General features: G+C 38.9%; 1 protein-coding gene across 1 annotated transcript; it reads left to right on the top strand.

Annotated features, from left to right (window-relative positions):
• The first annotated feature begins 250 nt into the window (after positions 1–250).
• On the top strand, positions 251–25,142 carry peli2 (pellino E3 ubiquitin protein ligase family member 2). Its single transcript, XM_059519352.1, has 6 exons — positions 251–575; positions 6,299–6,428; positions 17,217–17,318; positions 21,962–22,159; positions 23,416–23,604; positions 24,373–25,142. The coding sequence occupies exons 1-6, from the start codon at positions 499–501 to the stop codon at positions 24,961–24,963; spliced, it is 1,287 nt and encodes a 428-aa protein (XP_059375335.1). The 5' UTR covers positions 251–498; the 3' UTR covers positions 24,964–25,142.

Here is a 25,142-nt window from a genome sequence, read left to right as displayed (position 1 = left end):
TGTTGGATCGTGCCGTTAGAGGGGGTGCGTTTTTTAATTCTTTTTAGCCTAAAAGGTGAACTATCAAAGTATCAAATTTTCCATTACAGATTGTGCAGAGAAAACACCGTTCTCTACCGAATCTAAGCATACACCAACCAACGACAAAGGTATGGGAATAGTCACTATAATTTTTGGAAAGTTTCTTCGTATGCCTCCCCTCGTAAAGTCGTTCTAAGTGAATGGTACGCTCCACCCTTCTAGTACTGTTTCTCTTACAGCGGATGGAAGCGCTGAGTTATTCACTACTCCTATAATGAAACGCCTCCGAGAATTAAGGCTTTATTATTTTGATTTTTTTAATATCTCTTGGATGTAGGATTTAACTGTTTATTTTTTATTTTCTGAAAAGTAAGATTGGGAGCAAGTAAATGGGAAATCTGTCACCCTGGAGTGTCCTTTGAAGTCTCTCTTCCCGTTTCGTCGTGTAATTGAGAGAGTGTTTGTTTGAAAAGCCTCATGTTTTCACCGGGTCAAGAGGAACACTGTGCGCCCACCAAAGAGCCCGTAAAGTACGGCGAGCTCGTGGTTTTGGGGTAAGTCCGCACGCGCAGCTATTTTTCCTCGTGTTTGTCCAATATTGACACTACTTGGATTCTATTATGCGCTGTTTCTAAGTTACATTATTTGACGTGCCTTTAATAATCTCACAATAGGGCTCTTCAGAAACCCTCAAGTACATTTTTGAGCCTCCGTTTAGTTCATAACTGCGTTTTTGGAGAGTACGGAAATAGTTTGTTTACACACAGCTCCTAAAATCCACGCACTCACGTTACTGCACAAGTACAACACGTGCGCTCTTTGTGAGCTTTACGAGCCTCTGAGAACTACATGTATGCACTTATTTTTATGCACGAAAAATCATCCTCTAAGGGTGATTATCACTATGATTTAGAAACACGTTTTGTAAATGTGATGTGCGTTTTACTCCATCATGGGGGGTGGATGGTTTAGCTGTGAACTGGTTTAATCCTCAAGGCTCTTATTTTGGCCTCAGAGATCGGATCTTGATGGGATTTTCTCATTTTTCTGCACGGGAAGTCGCAACGAGATGAAGGGCGGTGGAGGAATTTGGAAGCAGCCCACTAAAGTTATGTGTTCCCCCTCCTGTTCTGTGACTGAGCACAGAGACCGTCTCGTTTTCTGCTCGCTCTGCTGGGTTGTAAATTTGTTGGATGTCTTCCTCCTCGTTAGTTAAAAGATGCTCTGTATGTGCTGGTTTGGATGTGTCCGATAAAGGCAATCCAAAATGTGCAAAACCATTATTTCGATAGCTTTACAATCAAAATCATCCCAACTCTGGATCTGAGATATTTCACCTCAAGCATCTCAAATGTGCTAGTAGCATTTCAAGATGAACATTTACTGAACTGAAGCAACTTTGATTTACTTGATTATCCATTATATATATATGTATGTATATTTATATATATACATTTTATTATATATCAGGCTTTTGAGGAACGTTTATTTCTATTATGCATCATTGTATTGAATTGCATTATATGTTTTGCATCCACAAAAGCTACACAGCTTTGATTAATAAAACTAAACATTTAAACACATCTTAGGCAAGATATAAAGGGACAAATTGCATGTTTCTGCTGAGTTTGGGCCTCTGAATATAATTGGTGTTTCTCTCTCCTTAAACGAGACCTCCATATTCCCAGACTATTGGATAGGAGTAATAAAAACCTGACCAAAAAATGTAATTTATCTATTTAAAAAAAAATTGATTTTGGACTTTTTCATATGTCAGTCTTTACAGGGTTAAAACCACAACAGATGAATTTCATGGGCTCTGAGATACGCATGTTTTTGTTGAGGCAGCTTATCTAAGAGCACAGAAAACGTTGTTTCAGTCTTTAATTTGATGTCAATTTGTAGCCTGGCTGGCTGCAGGCGCCCTGGGTTCCCTCAGGAATTTCCTATGGGTTTTTTTAATTTTATTTTTATAAAGTGGTTTTTGGTGTGAGTAAATTTAAGAAGGTCTGTGGTTAACATTACTCGGAGAGAGTGTCATGTTTTGTTTTGTAACACAAGCGTTGTCTGATTTCACATCCTTACAGTGGTTGCCTTCCTTATTTGGCAACTTGCATTTAAAAAAAAAAACAACCGCAGCTTCTAGATACACATGTAACGTTTTCAAAAAGTTTCTTGAAGTAATCATTTTCATAAATCATTATTGTTAAGGTACTGCAAGAAGTTTCTTATTTAATACACAATGTAATTTTAAATATGACAGAGACATACATGTCAGCCTTTAATGTCAAAAATATTTGCAAGTATATCATCTAGAATTCAGAGATTAGTTTACAAGTTGTGATGTAACTGGTGTGTCGATTTAAACCCAGGTGGTTTCCCCCAGGAAAATGAGCTGAAAAACGACAAATATGACGTGTGATAAAAATGAATAATAAATGATAATTTCAAACTAAAATCAAGGTTTATCAGTAGAAGTGGTTTGTGTCTCTTATATGTCAAGTGAATAAACATTTATTATACAACTGTGACATGGTTCAAAATTGAGCAGAATGCATGAAATGATGCATGAAAAGTTATTGGAATGTTTGATTTATAAAATTTTTATAACCTGTATGAGCCAAACAGACCTACTGTAGCATATTCCTGGTGAAAAGAACCAAAAAAACAATTCATGGTACCAACTTTCCGCTGCCCTGGTTCAGTGGGGTTGCCTGGCATTGGCTGCTGGCACACAGAGAGCCGAGGCTGAAAGAGGGTATTATTGATCTGGGCACAGGCACATCTGAGCCTCCAGTCCTCCTCTCTCTGTTCATTGTTCTCGTTAGACTGACTGAGCTTTTTGATAAGACTTTGTGGGACACTACAACCCTCGAAAATGCACCTTTTGTAATGGTGTCTTTCCTCTGTGACTGATAGCTGTGGGGAGATGGATCTTGCTGACTCTCAAGTTTCTGCCAATCACTGAGATGGCCTTACAATGAAGTGTCATTCAATCTCTGACCTCTGAAAGGACATGATAAACCTAAAGAATCTCAGATGTAGAGAACTCCCTGATTGGTGTAATTCAAAATGGGTTTAACATTATTTATTTTGTTATTTCTCACATCCAACCTGTTATTGTCTTTCAGATAAATGCATCCTTAACATGGCATGTCAAACTGTATTTCACTTTTCATACTGACATCATTAGACATCATGCTGGTTGAATCAGAAAGTTAAAGCAGCTGCCTATGAAGGTGCCTTCTAAGGAAACCTGTTTCAGACAGACTTCCAACGCACTATGTCTAATGATCTAGAACAATTCAAATGAGCTTTAGTCAGGACCAAGCAAGTATTTAAAGTCTTGTTCCCTCTAAAAATGAAGTCATGCATTACTTTAACATTGAGAGCTGGAGCCAATGGGAAGAAGTCAAAGTCAAAAGTCAAAGTCACCTTTATTTATATAGCGCTTTAAACAAAATACATTGCGTCAAAGCAACTGAACAACATTCATTAGGAAAACAGTGTGTCAATAATGCAAAATGATAGTTAAAGGCAGTTCATCATTGAATTCATTGATGTCATCTCTGTTCAGTTAAATAGTGTCTGTGCATTTATTTGCAATCAAGTCAACGATATCGCTGTAGACGAAGTGACCCCAACTAAGCAAGCCAGAGGCGACAGCGGCAAGGAACCGAAACTCCATTGGTGACAGAATGGAGAAAAAAACCTTGGGAGAAACCAGGCTCAGTTGGGGGGCCAGTTCTCCTCTGACCAGACGAAACCAGTAGTTCAATTGCAGGCTGCAGCAAAGTCAGATTGTGCAGAAGAATCATCTGTTTCCTGTGGTCTTGTCCTGGTGGTCCTCTGAGACGAGGTCTTTACAGGGGATCTGTATCTGGGGCTCTAGTTGTCCTGGTCTCCGCTGTCTTTCAGGGCAGTAGAGGTCCTCTCTAGGTGCTGATCCACCATCTGGTCTGGATACGTACTGGATCCGGGTGACTGCAGTGACCCTCTGATCTGGATACAGACTGGATCTGGTGGCTACAGTGACCTCGGAACAAGAGAGAAACAGACTAATATTAGCGTAGATGCCATTCTTCTAATGATGTAGCAAGTACATAGGTTGTTATGGGAAGTGTTCCCTGTTCCGGTTTACCTAATTAATGCAGCCTAAAAATCCTTTAACGGATTTGGATATTAAAAGCATATTAGTATGTTATGTGTATGCCAGGTTAAAGAGATGGGTCTTTAATCTAGATTTAAGTGTCTGCCTCCCGAACAATGTTAGGTAGGTTATTCCAGAGTTTAGGCGCCAAATAGGAAAAGGATCTGCCGCCCGCAGTTGATTTTGATATTCTAGGTATTATCAAATTGCCTGAGTTTTGAGAACGTAGCGGACGTAGAGGATTATAATGTAACAAGAGCTCGTTCAAATACTGAGGTGCAAAACCATTCAGGGCTTTATAAGTAATAACCAATATTTTAAAATCAATACGATGTTTGATAGGGATCCAGTGCAGTGTTGACAGGACCGGGCTAATATGGTCATACTTCCTGGTTCTAGTAAGAACTCTTGCTGCTGCATTTTGGACTAGCTGTAGTTTGTGTACTAAGCGTGCAGAACAACCACCCAATAAAGCATTACAATAATCTAACCTTGAGGTCATAAATGCATGGATTAACATTTCTGCATTTGACATTGAGAGCATTAGCCGTAAAGAAGTCTCTGTATTGACAGCATTTAGTCTAAGAGGTCTTGAGCACTATGGTGTGTTTAACTATGAGTAGCTTGTTTAAATAATGTATTGGGTTTAATTAAATGTTGTGTGAGTTTAAAATGAGTGTCATTTTATGATGCACATTTCTCTTTACTATGTGTAAGTGACAGTTATGTTTTCAGATTATACTAAGTTTGCATGCAACATTAAAAGGAACCTGCGCAAGGGAAGTAACTTCATGAGATCTGCACATGCTGTTAAGAGAACATTCACATGTTGCAGCAATTACATAAGTATATTTAATATTTATATTCAAATATTTAAATCCAACCACACCTAATTATGATTATGAACACACCTAATTTAGTAATCTGGGTGATGTACAGAAGCTTGATGAATTTATTTACTTTTATACACTGATAGAATCTGTAGACTTTTATTTTCTGTGCCAACTCAGAGAGTATTACGGTAAATAGATTGTTGCTAGCATTTTTCTATTGACCATTAAATCAAAATTAGATTTTTTATGGAATGTTGCAGTGTTTATAGCAAATTATTTATGCCTGTTATTTTTATTTTTTTTTAATTCACATGAATCCATTACAGTAATGGGCAATCCACAACAATCCAGTGAATTTCTGATGGACAAAATCAAGTCCTGCCCTTCCATTTTTTTTACTCAGATATATATCATCATTGGGAACAGAGAGGTCTGACTTTAAATGAACTTTGACAACTTGAACATTTCCTAATGAAACCCACAAGGGCCTCTTAAGATTTGATGTAAAAAAAAAAAAAAATCAGCCACTTTGCATTTTGAATTAAAAGAAAATGGCATGAAATCACTTTGTGAATCCGCACTTGTTCTCTTTAAAAGTTTCGGACCTCAGTTGATCCTAAAGTGTAGAAAAGAAACCTTGTACCTGGTCCTTGCATGTAGTGTTCTTGTTAAAACCTCAGATGGTCTTTTTGCGTGCGTGTGTGTGTAAAACTTAAGGACAACTTTTGAGTTATTAGTTGTTAATGTGCTTCTCATTTCAAATGTGAAATCCTGCAATCTCTTAAATGTTTTTGGAGACATGCTATTATGATTTTAAATTTGCATATCTTGTGGACAGAAACATTTAGTTATGCAGATTTGAATACAGTGAGTGAACCTGGAGCATTTTGCTCATAATACACATTAAAGCAACGTTGTTTTAAAGTGAAAGTGTTTTGTAATGTTTTATCACGAGTACCTTGTGTGGTGAGAATGTGTTGTAGATGACGCAGAGCCCCTTCCCTAATACTTGAAGCACATAGCGTGTACTGTCTATAGGGATATTTCAGTGTGGTTTAATAATTGTGCAAAAGCATGGTAATTACAAAGCTCATTTTGAATGATGAGCATTCCAGTTCTGCAGAAACCTGAGTTGCTTTCTGGATTCTGTGTTGCTCTGCTCATGTGGCAGCCTGGGATCTATATAAAGCTGTGAAGCACTATTTCCACTTGATGGAAAATTATATTCTGAAACAAGACTAAAAATCTCCCTCATCTAATGTCATCTAATTTACGCTTTTCTCTTTTTAAAAAGGTACAATGGTTCACTCCCCAATGGAGACAGAGGGCGAAGGAAAAGCCGGTTCGCACTTTACAAAAGAGCCAAAGCCAACGGTGTCAAACCCAGCACTGTACACATCCTTAACACCCCACAAGCCAGCAAGGTAATCTCATATCAGAAACTATAATTGGGAAACCTAATCATCTGTGAGAATGCTTTTCACTACGTGTGTTGTGTGCTGACTTTTTATTTTATTTTACTTGTTACTGTTATGACTTGAATTTATAGATTTCACAGCCAGAATTCCACTTAACATTACCATTAAAGGGGTCATATGATGTTTCTAAAAATAACATTATTTTGTGTATTTGGTGTAATGCAATGTGTTTATGCGGTTTAAGGTTAACAAAAAAACCATTATTTTCCACATACTGTACTCCTCTATGCCCTGCTTTTCTGAAACATGTCTTTGTTTACAAAGCTTATCGTTCTGAAAAGTGAGGTGTGCTCTGATTGGCCATCTATCCAGTGCTTTGTGATTGGCCGAATGCCTCAAGCCAGTGTCGGAAATGTTACGCCCCTTAACATACTGTGTTGCGTGTCCCGGTCAGAACACAGTGGCACAACAAGACCAAAACAATAAAACCCATTACAAACGAGCCATTTGTTGCATCCAGTAGGGACATAATTACTGATTATAATGACTTGTACTGTGTATTTACGCATTGTGCTGCATAAACATAAAAGCGTGTCTGCATTTTTGACATATGACATACAACAAGCGCTACTCTACACGAGCAGTTCCTCTTGCTTGCTCTTGAAGTTTACCTCACTTTGGAACATTTCATTTATGGATTTGTGCAACGTCTTCACACACGGACAAATGTGACATCATACACCTCTGTAAATAAATACAATTTAAATTCACGTCTCGCACACTTCAGTGCACTTTCAATGGAGTGTATACGTTCGCTTCGAACTGGAATCATGGCGGAATATCCTGTGATGTCCACTTCGCAGGGCACTTAGGTTTGAATAGAACAAATGTCTGAAGCATACGAGAAACATACAAAATGTTCAGAGCAGTGGGGCGCGAGGACTGGAATTGAGAACCGCTGCTCTACACTGCTCAAAACTTGCATTTGAATCATCAGTGGCAAATCCTTTACATATGTAAACGTACTTACAGACTGTGAGTCACATTGTCATCTTCTCTCCCAGGATCAGGAAACGGTCCTCCATAAAATGTGCTGCACACATCGGAATATTTGTGTTAAACTGTTCTGGAACAGTGTTGTAAATACAACTTTACCACTGATTTCTAGTTGTGTCCTCTTTTGGAAGGCTAAACAAAGTAGTTTCGCTTTCACAATGAAATGGCGTCTCCACAACACGGAGTTGTGAATCAAAGGTTTCACCACCTTTCTTTGCGTGAACATTTGGGCGGCGTTATGCAATTATTCCCATATTGTGACATAGACGTGGGGGCGTGTTTGAACGAGCTGTTTTAGGAGGGCATGGACGAGTCTTAAATTTTATAAAGATTATCTCTTTGGGTTTGAGACTTTAGTCTTTGCAACTTTACAGATCTTCTTTATGCACCAAGAGCTTGTAACACTCCAAAGAGAAAGCAAAACTTGAAGTCGCATCATATGACCACTTTAAAAAAAAGTTTGGTTTGGAGATCAGAAGATCAGAAATTGGGGTAAACTTGAATGATTTACAGCTCATTGTGGGGATGGAGTTTTGGGGCCCTACCTTCACTCTCCATCCCAGTTACCAGCTTTTATGCTGTAATAATATACTATTATAAATAATTTGACATTAATGGCACAACCGAATGTTTTGCCCTTTTGAAGCGATTGCATTTCATTTTATATTTTACAGCTGTGGTGTGTCAACTCATTTTAGATTGTGGGCCGTGGAGAAAGACTAACTTAAGGGACTGATCTTTATTTGTTAAACCATGCAGTTCCCATGCAAGCGCATGAGCAACACATGCTGTTCTAATCTTTCTAAAATCCCGAATCAACTATGCAACGGCAATTCATCGAACTTAAAATTCTTTCACCAGACTTTAAAACTCCACATAGTATGTTGGTTTCATGCCCAGTTGTAAATTGTGCAATGCTGTGTTTGGTTAAGGAAGATTGCAACTTTTATTTAGTTATTCCACAGCACTGGCTACGATAGCATACCTGACCCCACCTTTCAAACGTCTGCTTGCTACTGGGACATTCTTCAGGGATTTACAGGGTGGTACTAAACGTAATGGGTGGGGTTGAGTTGTAAGAAGTTTTCTCTCATACTGTCAACTAATCCCTGCTGACATTCTGCTGTCTCCAGATGTTATTGAAATTCACAGAGACTGTCCTTCCTTCTGATACTTGAGAAGTTTAATGGGTGACATTGTGTTGGAGATCTGTTTGAACACTTTTGAGTAGCCAGGCCACAACTTTCAAGTTTAGCCCACATTTTATCAACTCGCCGTGGTACTATTATAATCATTACTTTTGTTCCAGTGACTTAACTTCTTGAGAACATGATATTTAATCCATTTGGGTTTCTTTTTTTTGTGGTTGGTGGCTGATGAATTATGATGTAATTTTGCCACTCTTCCAGTCAGCTAAAGACAACCTGCCAACAGCCGGCATTGTCTGAGGAGATCTTTTTTCAATGAGAGCTGCTTCATTACATCGTGTGAGTCTTGTTCTGTTCCAAAACCTAGCGAGCTGCCTAACAAGACTGCATTTTGACGTTTATCATAGACATGAGGATGTTTTTTAAAAAGCTTTTTCTTTTGTGCAGACTCTAAGGGGGGTTTCACACAGAACGCACCTTTGTGTCTAAAAACACAGCACTCAGGAATGGGTTTTAAAAAAGCCTCCTCCACCATTTTTGCCATCAAATAAAACCGTAGCCAAGCCATGACTTGGAGGACAAAACATCCATAGAACTACAGCAAGTCCAATCTTCCATCAGTTTCAAGTAACAAATATTTAGATCACCTCTCAATAAAATAATATTTTCAATAAATTATTGAAATACCTTTCAATAAAATCCATATACAGCACCTGCTGCTGTATTTCAATCACAACAGAGGGACGTTCTGAAGCACATACAGTGAAAAATAAGAGCGTTATTGAAAGATCAAATTCAGCATACACCTTGATGATGATGATGCGGACTAAATACAAACAGAAAATTTACTCAAGCATTTACTTTTTAAATGTTTTCAACGGAAAATGCTTAATTTGAATTTATTCATATTCGGCATTCATATTCTAGGCTCGTCTGTATATAGTATGCACCATATATACCATAATATCACTGTCTTTGCACTTTAGTTCTTAGTATAAACCTGGTAAAAATAATTGCCAGTCAGTAGAGGAAAGCCTTGGTTTGCCCTCTATTTCAGCATTTTTACATGGGTGTGCAGTAACATGAAAACTAAGTATCATAATTTCCACACCAGTGTTAGGGTTCAAACTGATATTATTATTTTCAGTTACAAATGTGACTGAAATGGTCACACTATAGAGCCTTGTTTTGTCATTTTAAAAAGAAAGAATGTGATATATTTGTGACATGTTTGTTTTATACAAAGACACAGGCTCCTTAATTAAAGTCCCATGAACGCAAGGAATGTTTTCTTCTCTCCATGAAACTAGCTGGCATGCTGTTTTTTGGGGGGAAGTTTTGTTACTGTTGGCTGCTTATTATCCATCCGCAGTGCCTTGTCAGAGCTGAAAATAGCCTAGCGCATATGTGAATCACGCTGCTCTTTGGGGTCACAGTGCTCCAAGGTGGAAGGCCTTTTGTGGCTGCAGGCGTCAGTCTGAAAGGGTTAACTAAAAAACGACCAGTTCTCCAGCAGTGACACAAGTGCAGCTGCATCATTGTAATGTTAAAGTTGAACAAAGAACAGGCTCTGCGATTACTCACAGCATGCCCGTGAACTCCTTTCAGATAATGGGTCACAAAATGTCACTAAACTATTCCAGGAACAATATGTGATTGTTCATGGATGTCTTGGAGGATTTGGCTGAGGTTGGAGTTGTTGCCTCTTGCATTGAGGGCTGTCCAGCACTGATAGAGAGTATAGCTGAATTGGATCCTGTGGTTGCAGTAGCTCATCTCATCTCATCTCATCATGGTTTACAACACGAGGCCCTACTTCTCACAGATGGAGCTGCTTCATATACCTTGTTGCCCATCGGGTGCAGCTCCATTAGGCCTATTGTTTGGGGTCTTTTCTGCCCACTGTAAAGTGGGTGGGATGTGGGGGGTGGATATATGCGACCCCCTGTTTTGATCTGGCAGTGAGTGTGGAGAGCTGCCCAATGTTTCACCCTCAAGCCTCTTTGTTACAGTTTGGGCACAAATGTTCCACCAGCAATAACATCCCAAATTTTAAAATTGGCTGGTCATACCCAACTGTCACAACATAATTGATATAGCTTTGGACTATACCTGCGTACTTAGAATCCCTTATGTTTAGCTTAACTAAAAACACAATACTATGTCTCATTTCAGTTGCTCACTTCTTGTGCACATTTAAGGTCCACACTCGCTCCTGTAGTTTTTGAAGTTTTACACACATTCATTAGAAACTGTTTGCGAAATGGTGTTCATAAATGTATAGAATAAAGAAAATAACCATAAGTTATGCACTGGGGAAAGGATCTCTCGAGCATTAAATGGCGTAAGCACTAGAGGTCGACCGTCGTATTGGCACCAATAGTCGATTGCCAGAACTACCCGCAATCAGCAAAAATCCATGCCTGTAGTCTTTCTGGGTTGTGTCCATTGCTGGAATGGCTGAGAAGCTATGCTATCATTATACAGGTGCTTTTTAATAAATTAGAATGTCGAGGAAAACTTAATTTCAGTAATTCAACTCAAATTGTGAAACTCATGTATTAAATTCAATACACACAGACTGAAGTAGTTTAAGTCTTTGGTTCTTTTAATTGTGATGATTTTGGTACACATTTAACAAAAGAGCCAACGATCCAACACCAATCCACGATCTCAACAAATTAGAATGTGATCACATGCCAATTAGCTAATCAACTCAAAACACCTTAAAAGGTTTCTGAGCCTTCAAAATGGTCTCTGACAATCATTGACACCCTTCACAAGGAGTGTAAGTCACAAAAATTCATTACCAATAAGCTGGCTGTTCACAGAGTGCTGTTTCCAAGAATGTTAACAGAAAGTTGAGTGGAACAAAAAAGTGTGGAAGAAAAAGATGCAAACCCAACCGAGAGAACCGCAGCCTTATGAGGATTGTCAAGCAAAATCGGTTCAAGAATTTGAGTGAACTTCACAAGGAATGAAGGATGGGATTAAGGCATCAAGAGCCACCACACACAGACGCGTCAAGGAATTTGCTGAACCACAGACAACATCAGAGGCGTCTAACCTGGGCTAAGGAGAAGAAGTAGTGGACTGTTGCCCAGTGGTCCAAAGTCCTCTTTTCAGATGAGAGCAAGTTTTGTATTTCATTTGGAAACCAAGGTCCTAGAGTCTAGAGGAATGGTGGAGAAGCTCATAGCCAAATTTGCTTAAAGTCCAGTGTTAAGTTTCCACAGTCTGTGATGATTTGGGGTGCAATGTCATCAGCTGGTGTTGGTCCATTGTGTTTTTTGAAAACCAAAGTCACTGCACCCGTTTACCAAGAATTTGAGCATTTCATGCTTCCTTCTGCTGACCAGCTTTTTGAAGATACTGATTTCATTTTCCAGCTGGATTTGGCACCTGCCCACACTGCCAAAAGCACCAAAGGTTGGTTAAATGACCATGGTGTTGCTGTGCTTGACTGGCCAGCAAACTCACCAGACCTGAACCCCAGAGAGAATCTGAGGTATTGTCAAGAGGAAAATGAGAAATGAGAGACCAAAAAATGCAGATGAGCTGAAGGCCACTGTCAAAGAAACCTGGGCTTCCAGATCACCTCAGCAGTGCCACAAACTGAACACCTCCATGCCATGCTGAATTGAAGCAGTAATTAAAGCAAAAGGAGCCCCTACCAAGTATTGAGTACATGTACAGTAAATGAACATACTTTCCAGAAGGCCAACTTTTCACTAAATGTTTTTTTATTTTTTATTATTGGTTTTATGAATTATTATAATTTGTTGAGATGGTGAATTGGTGGGTTGTTGTTAAATGTGAGCCAAAATCATCACAATTAAAAGAACCAAAGACTTAAACTACTTCAGTCTGTGTGCATGTAATTAATTTAATACACGAGTTTCACAATTTGAGTTGAATTACTGAAATAAATGAACTTTTCCTCGACATTCTGATTTATTGAGAAGCACGTGCTGTTTATTTTGACGTGACACTTCAGGTACAAACAGACAACAAAACAGTGTGTACATGGTACACTATAGTGCATGTTTTCATATCATTATAAATTAATTAATTTGTTGACTAGCTGCTGCATTAGTAAAGAAAGAACAGCAGTATGTTTGCTATCAATGCTGAGAGGACACGAACATTAGCAGCACCTCAAGCTGTTAAAACAATGTGACCAAGACACGCAAATCTGACCCAAATGCTAAATGTCACTATTGTTAACATCTATTTGCATTAGTTTATGTCCAGCTGGTCACTTTAATGCATTTGTTAGCAGTGAAGAGAAAGCAAACTGATATGGTGATTTAGCCGAAATAAATCCTGCCGCCATTCGCAGTTTTATATTAAATTACATAAGATTTGTCCCAGTTCATTGTTAATGAATATGATGACGTCACCCTAGTCTTTAAAATTGTGTGTTGGGCATTTTTCAGTGAAACTTTGTCTTTCCGTGCCTCTGATAAAGAATGCTTCATTTATAGAGAGCTGTAATATAGATCATGCTTTTTCTTTCCATATTGCTTTTTTTTTTGTTTGCCGGTTAAACTGTTTTCGACCGCCGTCTGAACTGAACGCGACACATCCGGTGTGTGTCACCCCTGATACCTGCTGTCTCAGACACTGCACATTGTGCCCGGTGTGCGACAATTGCTCCAGAATAAAGCAATTAAAGTGTGAAAACATGCATACAATATCCAAATGTTTTCAATTTCAATGCTATGGCCTCTGTGTAGATGTTTAAAGATGGCCATCTAGTTAGTGTGTTAATTTCAACAGCAACTTGTATATTTTAAAATTTTGAAGTTGCTTCTGTTAACATTAGTTAACGAACTAACTTTAATGATCAATATATAATTAATATTAAATATTTAACATTTTTGGTCATAAAGATAAATGCAAAATACATCTTTCGAACCTGTTAAAGACTGCACTCACAATTTGCAAACATGTTGTGCTTTCTGCTGTCTTGGTCTCTCTGAAGTTGAGTACAAAACTCTGTATGTCTTTGCCTTACAGACATTCAAAATATATCTTTAGAGAGTGAAATCTCTCCTTTCAAATGAACAAATTCAGATGGAAAACAAATATTCTCAGATTATGTAATCGATATGAAACATCCACTCGGGAATGGTGAGTCGTGTTGCTGAGATCATCTCTTAAACCGAAAACAAAGAAAGCCAGAGTTTATCAAATTATTAAAATGTTAATGCAGCCTCCTTCCTGTTTCTCCTTGAATCATTCATAATCATTACTTCTGCCTGTGTGCTGTATGCGTGTGTTTGAGCCCTTATTAGGCTATGTAGGCAATTAAAGGCTCCTTATAATGATTTAAATGGTTTATTAATAAATGTGTGATTAGTCAACTAATCCTTAAAATGAACGACTACTAGTCGGCCAGAAAAATTCTTAGTCGAGGGCAGCCCTAGTAAAATCCACTCTCTGTCGATCTCTAGTAAGCAATCTGTCAGCACCACCACACATTAAAGTCTGCTGCTTCAAAGAGGCTCAAAAAGCGTTCCCATGCAGGGGACAACTTGGGTCATGCAGTTATTTATTTATTATTTTGCATGTTTTTATGTGCAACTTTTTGTAGTGGAGGTGATGTTACTGACAAAGGTTCTTTATGCCACAGTGCCATTTGTTTTATTTAAACATTTTGAAGCATGTAAAAGGATACACTGGGACTTCCAAACATTTTTGTATGACTCAAACTGACACCGAGGGCCAGAAAGAACTGAATTTATGGAAATGATTGAAACACTAAACTGATACTTGAGTTGCGAGACAAAGAGTGAGAACCAAACTGTCCGACTGGCATGTTTTTAGAAAAGTTGTGTGGTAAAAATAAAGAAAATCTTTAAATGATTCCAATATTCATATTAATATACAAAATTAATTTTGATTTGGAGTTCTTTGTATATATTGGATTGTCCTATAACAGACTCACCCAGCACCACTATTTAGTCTGGGTTATTACAGGACATTTGTGGGGCGTGATATTTTGGCTTTCCGTTTGCATATGTGAACTGCTTGTGACCTCCGGTGTTATTGAGAATGGTGTTATGTGCATGTGCGTTCACACAGTCCTGAGGTGAACACTGAGTTTTAAACACCATAATGCATTGGGCTCTGGTGGTGGTGGTGGTGGTGGTGTTGTTGTACAGATACAAACCACCTTCCTCTCTTAGCTGTGTTTTTCCATTGTTGCACACTAGTGTAGTTACTAGGGGTGGGCGATATCTCGATATTTAAAATAAATCGAGATTTTTTTAAACACGATATGGATTTTGACATATCGTATATATCGATATATTGTTTATATTTAATTCTGATTCCGCCACTTTGCTTGTTTGCCTTCTCTGTGCTGTGCTCACCCCCGCTCGCTCGCCCCCCGCCTCCTTGCTTTTGTCCCCACTCCCCTCTCGTGTACAGAACTAGTCAAGAAAAAAAACGACAACTGGCTCCATTACTGTATATGGAGATACTTCGGTTTTCAGACATCGGGCAAACAGCAGGCAACTGTCTACTGTATGGCCCAATGATTTCCACGATGCAGAAAACGTGGAGGGAATCGCGGAATCCAGTCATAAAAACGGAATTTACAGTTTAACGCAGAATGGCACGGAATTTGTCAAATTTTGAATGAATTAATCAAAAGTAGGTCATTGCACTTACATCAAATCGCGATATGGACTAATATCTGCAAATATTAAGCCATAAAAGTCTATTTAAATATGAATCCTGCATGTTCTGCGTGTCTGTATTAATGAATGGCACAGAAGCGCTTCTTCATTCATTAAACACACGGAAGCGCGCGTGACGCTCACGGTGATTTCAGCTTCTGTCATCTCACTAAATCAGGACGTAAACACATGAAGAACATCTCCAGAACTGCTCTGAGAGTCACTTCATGAGCATCTGGCCGTTTGATTTGAGAAAAACAAGCGTAATATATCACATCATAGACTGTAGTATCACATACACAGAACTGTAACGGTTCGTCAAAATAAAAGTATTTGCCAGAAATCTATTACTATTGTTCAGCAGAATGTACATAGCCCACTACTACAACTATTAAAAAGAAACGAACATAATTTTTAAAGGAATAATCACACAACATGTCTTCCATGTTTTATTTTTAATAGTAAATCCCCTTTATTTACCAAAAAATAAAAAGTTTGCTTAATTTCAAATAATTAAAAGATAAATTAAATGAATGTTTTATGCCTTCATTTGATAACCAGAAAAAATTTAAATACACAGAATTTCTGAAGGGAAAAAACATTTCACATAAGGCTATTGTAAGAATTTGTGTAGAATTTTTAAGAACTAATTAAGTTGTTTTTATGCATTTAAATAATTACACATGCTAAAATACAGAATTAGGTAACAATAAAACATATGGTGAAGAAAAAATAAAACGTTTCATAGGGCCCTAAAGATGTAATATTTGGCATATTTGTTTTTGCAGTAGTTTTTGGGGGGTTATTTTTCCTGTAAAGATATCGAGATATATATCGTATATCGAGATATAGCAAAATATATCGAGATATATTTTTTGCTCCATATCGCCCAGCCCTAGTAGTTACCATGACCCAGTTTCCACTCCCTCATGAGCACACGTGATAGAGATGTGGGTACTTTGGAAATCACAGATTAGAGGAGAGAAAGGGTGAATTGGGAAGCGAGAAGTAAGCATGATGGGAAATTGGCTGCTTTTAAACAATGCAATGTTGTGGTTTTGTCTCAAGCCACCAGAATAGTGTCCACACACAATGCTCTTTGAAATGAGCTCAATTCAGATCATGCATGCGTATCTGTGACCGCTAATTTACTTACTTCAATGAGTAGAAATTATATAGAATAGTCTTCGAACTATTCTACTTTTTTTATGTCTCATTTCTTCCTCTACTTACACTCTTGACTTAAATCATGTATGATTTATTTATAACAAGCCGCATATGACAGCTGTCTGAGTAATGAATGTTTGATGGGGTGTGTTTCACATAGACAAATTGCACATTTGTTACAGTGGCATTTTAGTTTTGGACACACTTATATACACACACCAAGGTCTGAGTTATTAGTAGTGCTGCTTTCTAACCTTTTCACTCTTACGGGTTTAGTAGGGTGATTAGCCGTGATTAGCCAAACGCAAAACTTGCATTTCTTATGCAGTAAACTTAATTTATTATTAATTGAGCAAATTACCTCTATAAATAAGTAAAGGATCCATCAGTTTAATTGGGGCATGAGGCTAAAATAATACTTTTAACTTTTTCTGACCCATTATTATTATTATTATTATTTATATTTATTAATATTAATATTTTAATTAATAATAATTAATATTTATTATTATTTATATTATTATTATTATTATTAGATATAGCAAAAGCAAAAAAATCACAGTAAAAGCTGTAGGTACTACATGGCAACATCCTGGAATTGTGGCGGCATGTTTTTCACAGTTTGTTTTCAGAAAGTGTGTAAAAATCTTGTCTTTTAAAAAAAGAAAACTCTCTCTGCGTGCCAATGTAGCAGGACATCCTCACTGACAGATGCTTTTGTTGTGTTGTGACAGGCGGTGAACTGTAAGGGCCAGCACAGCATCTCCTACACACTGTCCAGAAACCAGACGGTGGTGGTGGAGTACAGCCATGACAAAGACACAGACATGTTCCAGGTACTGTTTCACAAAACAAGAAACACTTTGAAATTTCTTCTCCACTGTTATTTTGAGCGTAAATTCAGTTCAGTGACTGTGCGAAGGCACATCTCTTTCTGTCTAACTGTAATGTTTGCTATACCCTGAGGTCTGATCTTTAGCATGGCTAATCAAGATCTGTGATTGTTAGGGCTGGGTACTAAAACCCGGCACCAATATGGCACCGGTACCTATGGAACCGGTTTGCACCGAACCGAATAAGAACACAGATTTTGGTGCCTCATTTCGGTGCCTCTTAAATGCCTGAGCGATCAATTGAAATATTTTTCCTGGTTCTCCAAAATGTACACGCAAAGCACGGGCATCGCTAGGTTTTTTTAACGGGGTTATAGCATTTAGCTCCATAAACTGTACTCAAATTTGCGATCGCCTCAGAGTCAGTCCTCTTAAATTTGATATGAAACCGGCGTCAGACCGGTCTCCTCCCCGTCTTTCAGCGGGCTCTTCAATCTGCAGACCGTGGCGGAGCAGCACGAGCTCAAACAGAGACAGAGGACACACAAGGTGTGTGTTTATTGATAGATTGTTAGAATATCTGTATCTGTGCAGTTCTTCGTCATAAATACAGTTTAGAAAAGGTCACCAGGGAGCAATCAGTTTCTCATCTACTGTAAAGTTTTTGCTCCGTTCACCGCTCATCACACCACAGCTGTTTCCTCCAGCGAAAATCTAGCCCTTAACACATATGAACGAACACATATTTTAATTACACTTATTTAAATATACTTAATCTAATTATACGTACTTTATACATACACTACTGTGCAAAAGTCTTATTCTTAGGCAGTCTGTTGTCGGATTGCTTGTGCAATCAACAATCTCACTAGATTATTATTAAAATTAATGCAAAATGAATGTTTGGAAATGTAAACTGATATTTCCTACTGACATACTAAACCAAAAAGATATAAATAACTGGCTTAAAACCCTTTTTTGGGGTGAAAATACTAATGTGCCTAAGACTGCACTTTACAAATGAAATTGTTGCTCCTTTATAAAGAACGATCAGTGACAGACAGCACTCTTTTTAACTAAATTTTAGAGAGATTGACAGAGATACAGTAGAAACATTATGTGTGGTTTTGTATTAAACAATGACCCAGATCATGAAATAATTTTATTAGCCTTAGAGTAAGGGAAGCTTGGCAAATGAGAGCATCCAAGGAGCATGTGAAAGCTATGGATTTATTTAAAATCTTTTTAATGTTTGTTTAATGTTATCATTTTTAGGCTTGCTTTATTTATTTATATATTTATTTTTATAGAAGTATCGATTCAGGCACCGTTTAGGCACCGGTACCCTTTTAAAAGTATCAAAATGACACCGGTATTGAATAAAACCCAATGGATACCCAACCCTATGTGATTGTCTGGTTTGCTCGTGAGAGAAAGAGTCATAGGGATTGTAGCAAATGGGAAGAAAAGCAAAAACAGGAACCAGCAGCAACCCACAGCGACAAAACAGAAACACTCTCTATAAAAAGGAAATAAAGTGGAGACTGTTGCATCTTTATTTCAGTACAAGTATTTATAAACAGGATTTAGTGCAATGAGCACCTCTCTATTCTTGGGAATTTCCACCCCTCTTTTAAAACTAAAATAGGCTCTTCAAACAAGTCCCGGCACATGCATGACTGTTTTTCGTCCTGTTTACTACTGAGACAAAATAGTGTAGGGGCTGCTGAAAACTGTACAAAACATTTGACTAATTTCAGAATTTTTTGCACTTCCACACTTTGTTCATCAAAATATTCTGGGAAAAAAATAAAAATTACTGTATCCACAAATGTAAGCAAAAAGTATATATGTATGTGTGTGTGTATGTATATATATTAGTGCTGTCAACGTTATGCGATTTAATTTTTGTCTGGTTTAACATGTCAAAATATTTAACGCAATTAACGCAGCATCGGTATTTTCTGCCATCCGTTGGCTAGCTTTACATTATATGATCACGCTCTTATTCATTTAAATGCTTTTAAACATTTCAAGCGCGGCAAGACAAAAGAGAATGCGCTGTCTGTGAATGCCCTTATGTGACACATACACACGTACACACACACACACACACACACACACACACACACACACAATGCATAGACAGGGCGCCAGAATCCAGTTCTCTTAAGCGCTTGAACTAACAATAAACATCCCAAAGTGCCAGTTTTGTCGATTATCCTCATAAGAGCAATCTTAAATGATTTATATAAAGTCGAAAATGAACAAAAAGAGTTGTGAGAGAATGAGGCGAGATCCATAGACAGTATATAAACGGTGAGATCCGCGTGTCTGTCTGCTCTTAAAGGGACAGCAGCCAATAAAGCTTCCTGTCAGTAAAGTTAAAGAACAAAGGGAACAGAGAAAATGACTCGCTGCTCTTGACTAAATAACTTTTGTAGCTTTAATAAGGATTAACTATTTAATTTATAGTTTATGCAGTGCAGACTGCATATAACTTTTATAACTTTATTAAATTTCTGTATATTTCCTAACTGTTAAGACAGGAAGGGCAGGAGTACACATGACATTTAATTTGGGTTTATGTTAGCATTGTTTTAAGTTTACTTAAATTAAAAACTGTTATATTTTTGAAGCCTAATAATAAATGTAAAAAAAAAAGAAAAATCAGTAGCTGTATTAATATAAGTAATACTGGCCTTCATTCATAAAAAGATGTCATTTTAAACAAGTATTTAAATTTAACTGTGAAATTATTACATTAAAAAATATATTAAAAACGTACAAAAACATTTCTTTTTTTATTGCGATTAATTGTGATTAATCACAGAAAAAATGTGTGATTAATCTAGTTAAAGTTTTTAATCGATTGACAGCACTAATTTATATATTAGTGGTGGGCATAGATTTTTTTTATCTAGATTAATCTCACTGTAATCTTGATCAATCTAGATTAAAATGGCTCATTTGAATTCTGCCAAAGGCATTCAGAATATTTGTGCTACCCAAATAAAATAATGACTAAAAGTAAGTCTTTTAGAACGGGTTTCTCAAGCCAGGTGGTGCATTAGACCAGGGGCTCATCTCCTGTTTCCAAAATGCATCACAAAGTGCTTGAGAAAGCTGTAAACTAATTCCACATTGCACAAGGTGCAAACAACCTTACACCTGTTTCACACATACTCCGTATGCGTTTCGTATTTTTTTACGCACCCATGTTAACGGATTCCAGCATTCATGCGGTTGCGGTCCGTCAGTGCGTTCCAGGTGATTGATCGTTTACGTACCGAGTAGTGGACTACAAACGGTTCCTGTGTAAAAGCTCAATGAGTATGAGTCCGTGCTGCTTCTGCACCACATACGAAACGCACACGGACTGCACACGCACTGCAGACGGATTATGTGTGAAACAGGCGTGGGTCTTGTCGAGGTTTCTATTGTGAAGCTTCTTTAAAAAAAATTATAAAATCCCTGAAGCAAACCCGGCGGCTACAGCTGCATCCATGTTAGCACGTCACGTTTGATGTGGTAATTTCACAGTAGGCATACACACAGGTTTAAAGACTCTATCTCGCCCCCTACAGATTCAGCTAGGTATACATCCGTGCTAAAATATCAAGGTGAAAGACATCATAGCTATATATATATACAGTACAGACCAAAAGTTTGGACACACCTTCTCATTCAAAGAGTTTTCTTTATTTTCATGACTATGAAAATTGTAGATTCACACTGAAGGCATCAAAACTATGAATTAACACATGTGGAATTATATACATAACAAAAAAGTGTGAAACAACTGAAAATATGTCATATTCTAGGTTCTTCAAAGTAGCCACCTTTTGCTTTGATTACTGCTTTGCACACTCTTGGCATTCTCTTGATGAGCTTCAAGAGGTAATCACCTGAAATGGTCTTCCAACAGTCTTGAAGGAGTTCCCCGAGAGATACTTAGCACTTGTTGGCCCTTTTGCCTTCTGTCTGCGGTCCAGCTCACCCCATACCATCTCGATTGGGTTCAGGTCCGGTGACTGTGGAGGCCAGGTCATCTGGCGCAGCACCCCATCACTCTCCTTCTTGGTCAAATAGCCCTTGATGCCTTCAGTGTGACTCTACAATTTTCATAGTCATGAAAATAAAGAAAACTCTTTGAATGAGAAGGTGTGTCCAAACTTTTGGTCTGTACTGTATATATATGTGTGTGTATGTGTGTGTAAAAAAAAAAAAAAAAAAATTATAAGTGTGTGTGTGTGTACCCAAAAGTAAGCTAAAGCTTACAAAATTCTAAAAATCTCCCTTTGAGGGATGTCCTTATTTGTAAAACTAATATCAAAATAAAGTAAACATGTTTTTTACAGAAAGTTTTCTGAGGGTTAGGATTATCTTATTACAGCTACTATCAGTATATAAAAACAAACGAAGTCTATGTAATGTCCCCATTTAGATAGCGAAGTAAATGTGTGTGTGTGTGTGTGTGTGTGTGTGTGTATAGATTCAGAATATTCTTTTCAATAATAAGAACAATTGTTTTCTCCTAAAATTCTTAGTCATGACCTGAAATATAACTCCAATAGTTTCTAGAAATTAGTATTAGTTGTAAGATATATCTGAGGAAGTTGATTTTTTTTTTTTTTTTTTTTCAGATTGGACGATCAACGGAAGGCCCTATTGACTTTGTGGTGACTGACACTGTGTCAGGTGGAGGAGAGAGTGAGGACACACCCATCACTCAAAGCACCATCTCCCGCTTCGCCTGCCGGGTGGTGTGTGAACGTAACCCGCCCTACACCGCGCGCATCTACGCTGCAGGCTTCGATACATCCAAGAATATATTTCTCGGAGTAAGTGTGTTTTCTAGCCTGATCTTGAAATGGAATTGTCTGTGGGATACATTTCTCATCTTAGTTACTTTATTAAGCTTTTATATATATATATATATTAGGGCTGCACGATGTGTCGTTTAAGCATCGATATCGCGATGTACGAATCCACGATAGTCATATCGCAGGATGTGCGATGTAGGCTGTCATAGTTGATCTGTTATTCATTAACTGTACGGGCCAGCTGCTCCCCGGCCCTTGAAGAATGTGATTCGCAGATTAATTGCACAGCTTAACCATCATAGAGTGAAAGTTTTTTTATTGACAGGACTGAAAAACACATGCAAGTTTAACAGGGCAGAGAGAGAGAGAGCGCGCGAGCGAGACCGAGAGAGCGCGCGAGAGAGACCGAGAGAGCGCGCGAGAGAGACAGAGAGAGACAGAGAGAGCGCGCGAGAGAGACAGAGAGAGACAGAGAGAGCGCGCGCGCGAGAGAGACAGAGAGAGAGCGCGCGAGAGAGACGCGCGCGCGCGCGAGAGAGACAGAGAGAGAGCGCGCGAGAGAGACAGAGAGAGAGAGAACGCGCGCGCGCGCGAGAGAGACAGAGAGAGAGAGAACGCGCGCGCGCGCGAGAGAGACAGAGAGAGAGAGAGAACGCGCGCGCGCGCGAGAGAGACAGAGAGAGAGAGAACGCGCGCGCGCGAGAGAGACAGAGAGAGAGCGCGCGAGAGAGACAGAGAGAGAGCGTGCGCGAGAGAGACAGAGAGAGAGCGTGCGCGAGAGAGACAGAGAGAGAGAGAGAGAGAGAGAGCGAGCCGTCTTCGAACAACAGGAGCGCTGTCTTGCTCTCTCTCCCTCCCGCATATTAATCAATTGACGCGATGGTGTCGATGTTTAAATCATTTAAAATGAGAATGTAAGTATGCTCACCCCATTTTTGTTTGTAAGAAAAAATATCGCAATATATATCGCAGAAAAATAAAATATCGCAATGTCATTTTTTCCCAATATCGTGCAGCCCTAATATATATATATATATATATATATATATATATATATATATATATATATATATATATATATATATATACACACACACACTTGTGTATGTGCTGGGTTGGGAAGTATCCACTTCTGCTGATGCACTGGAACTGATCTAAACTTACCTGGTAAATATAGGAGTGTCAGGCGAACTGAAATGAGTCACCCATGTGTAACTAAAAAGAGTGCAGTGCATTCATTTTTGTTTATGTATACTAATTAAGTGTCTCTGTAGGAGAAAGCAGCCAAATGGAAGAATCCAGATGGTCACATGGACGGCCTGACGACCAATGGTGTGCTAGTCATGCACCCGCGGGGCGGGTTCACAGAGGAGTCCAAGCCTGGTGTGTGGAGGGAGATATCAGTGTGTGGAGATGTTTACACACTGAGAGAAACACGATCCGCTCAAACTCGAGGCAAACTGGTTAGTATGTCTACTGCATCTGCTCTGTTTAGTTCACAGTGGAGCCAATCATCAATACACACAATTACTTTGACAATTGTGATTATAAATTCAAGCTCAAATTTACACAATTGCAGAAATCATCTAGACTTGATTATCTGGTAAGGTTGACCCCTAAATCGTGCATTGGACACTCTAGATTACTCATGTGCTCTAGATTAAGTTGTTGATTTAGAGCACCTATGGATATTGTCTTACTCAGATCATGTTTATTTCAATATGTTCAGTTTGCAAAGTGAAGCAGAAAGGAAGCAAAGCAGTTACAAGCAGTATATGTTTGAGTCTTCAAACCTCTAGCTCCTCCTGGAGGACAAATATGGTTTTGCACTCTTGCATTGTCACCACACTGCATCAACTCTTTTGCTAATAAACACACTGGTAAAAGTAAATACTTGAGACTTAGATTAAACCTCATGGATATGTGTTAGTATACAAAAGTTCACAGTATCAGAAATTGAAAAACAATATCCATCCATCGATTAATCCATCAAACTCATTGAGAAATGTAACAACGTTGCACTAAATTGCTCTGCATCTTTAAGAGTATAAAAGTGTCTGTGAGTGTGAGTGTGAGCCCTGGGATGGACTGGCCATTTGTCCAAGGTGTTTCCCTGCCTAAGGCCTGAGAACCTTGGATAGGCTCTAGTTTCCCCGCAACCCAACATGGGACACATGTTTTGAAACAAGGATGTATTGAATGCATTGCTGAGATGCTTGTTTTCTGCTCAGGTGGAGAGTGAGAGTAACGTGCTCCAGGACGGCTCTCTGGTTGATCTGTGCGGAGCCACACTACTCTGGCGCACAGCCGACGGTCTTTTCCACACCCCCACTCAGAAGCACCTGGAGGCCTTGCGGCAAGAGCTGAACGCAGCCCGGCCTCAGTGCCCCGTGGGACTCAACACCCTGGCCTTTCCCAGCATGCAACGCTGCAGCCGTGCCCTGGCCAGTGGCCCCACCCAGGAGGACAAACAGCCCTGGGTCTACCTTGCCTGTGGTCACGTTCACGGCTACCACGACTGGGGCCACCGTTCTGAACGAGACTCCAATGCTCAAAGAGAGTGTCCCATGTGCAGAACCGTGGGCCCCTATGTGCCACTCTGGCTCGGATGTGAACCAGCCTTTTATGTCGATACCGGCGCACCAACGTACGCCTTTGTGCCTTGCGGCCACGTGTGCTCTGAAAAGTCAGCCCGCTATTGGGCGGAGATTCCTTTACCGCACGGCACCCACGCTTTCCATGCCGCCTGCCCCTTCTGCGCTACCCAACTCAATCTGGCACAAAAGTGGGCTAAGCTGATTTTTCAGGGGCCTATAGACTGAGAGTGTAGAGGAGGTGGATGGTGGGTCATTGCCTAATTGAAGTGAAGTCCAGTATGCTGAAGGACAATTCGTAGAAGGTGTGACTGCAAGCTGTGAAACTGCTCTTGAAAAGCTTGTCCTGGAGAGCAGGTTCTTGCTCATGACTATGACTGTGATAGTTGGTGAATGACAGGCGTCCG

This window comes from Carassius carassius, chromosome 31 (assembly GCF_963082965.1).
Source record: "Carassius carassius chromosome 31, fCarCar2.1, whole genome shotgun sequence".
NCBI lineage: Eukaryota > Metazoa > Chordata > Actinopteri > Cypriniformes > Cyprinidae > Carassius > Carassius carassius.
Note: the sequence above shows the minus strand (reverse complement) of the source record. Positions and strands in the feature narration are given on the sequence as shown.

What these genes read in the sequence shown, in the direction of transcription:
- peli2 (XM_059519352.1), top strand. Translation starts at nt 499, where the DNA reads ATGTTTTCACCGGGTCAAGAGGAACACTGTGCGCCCACCAAAGAGCCC. An exon ending in ACACCCCACAAGCCAGCAAG is followed by an intron (nt 6,429 to 17,216) that starts GTAATCTCATAT and finishes GTGTTGTGACAG; the next exon opens with GCGGTGAACTGTAAGGGCCA. An exon ending in AAGACACAGACATGTTCCAG is followed by an intron (nt 17,319 to 21,961) that starts GTACTGTTTCAC and finishes TTTTTTTTTCAG; the next exon opens with ATTGGACGATCAACGGAAGG.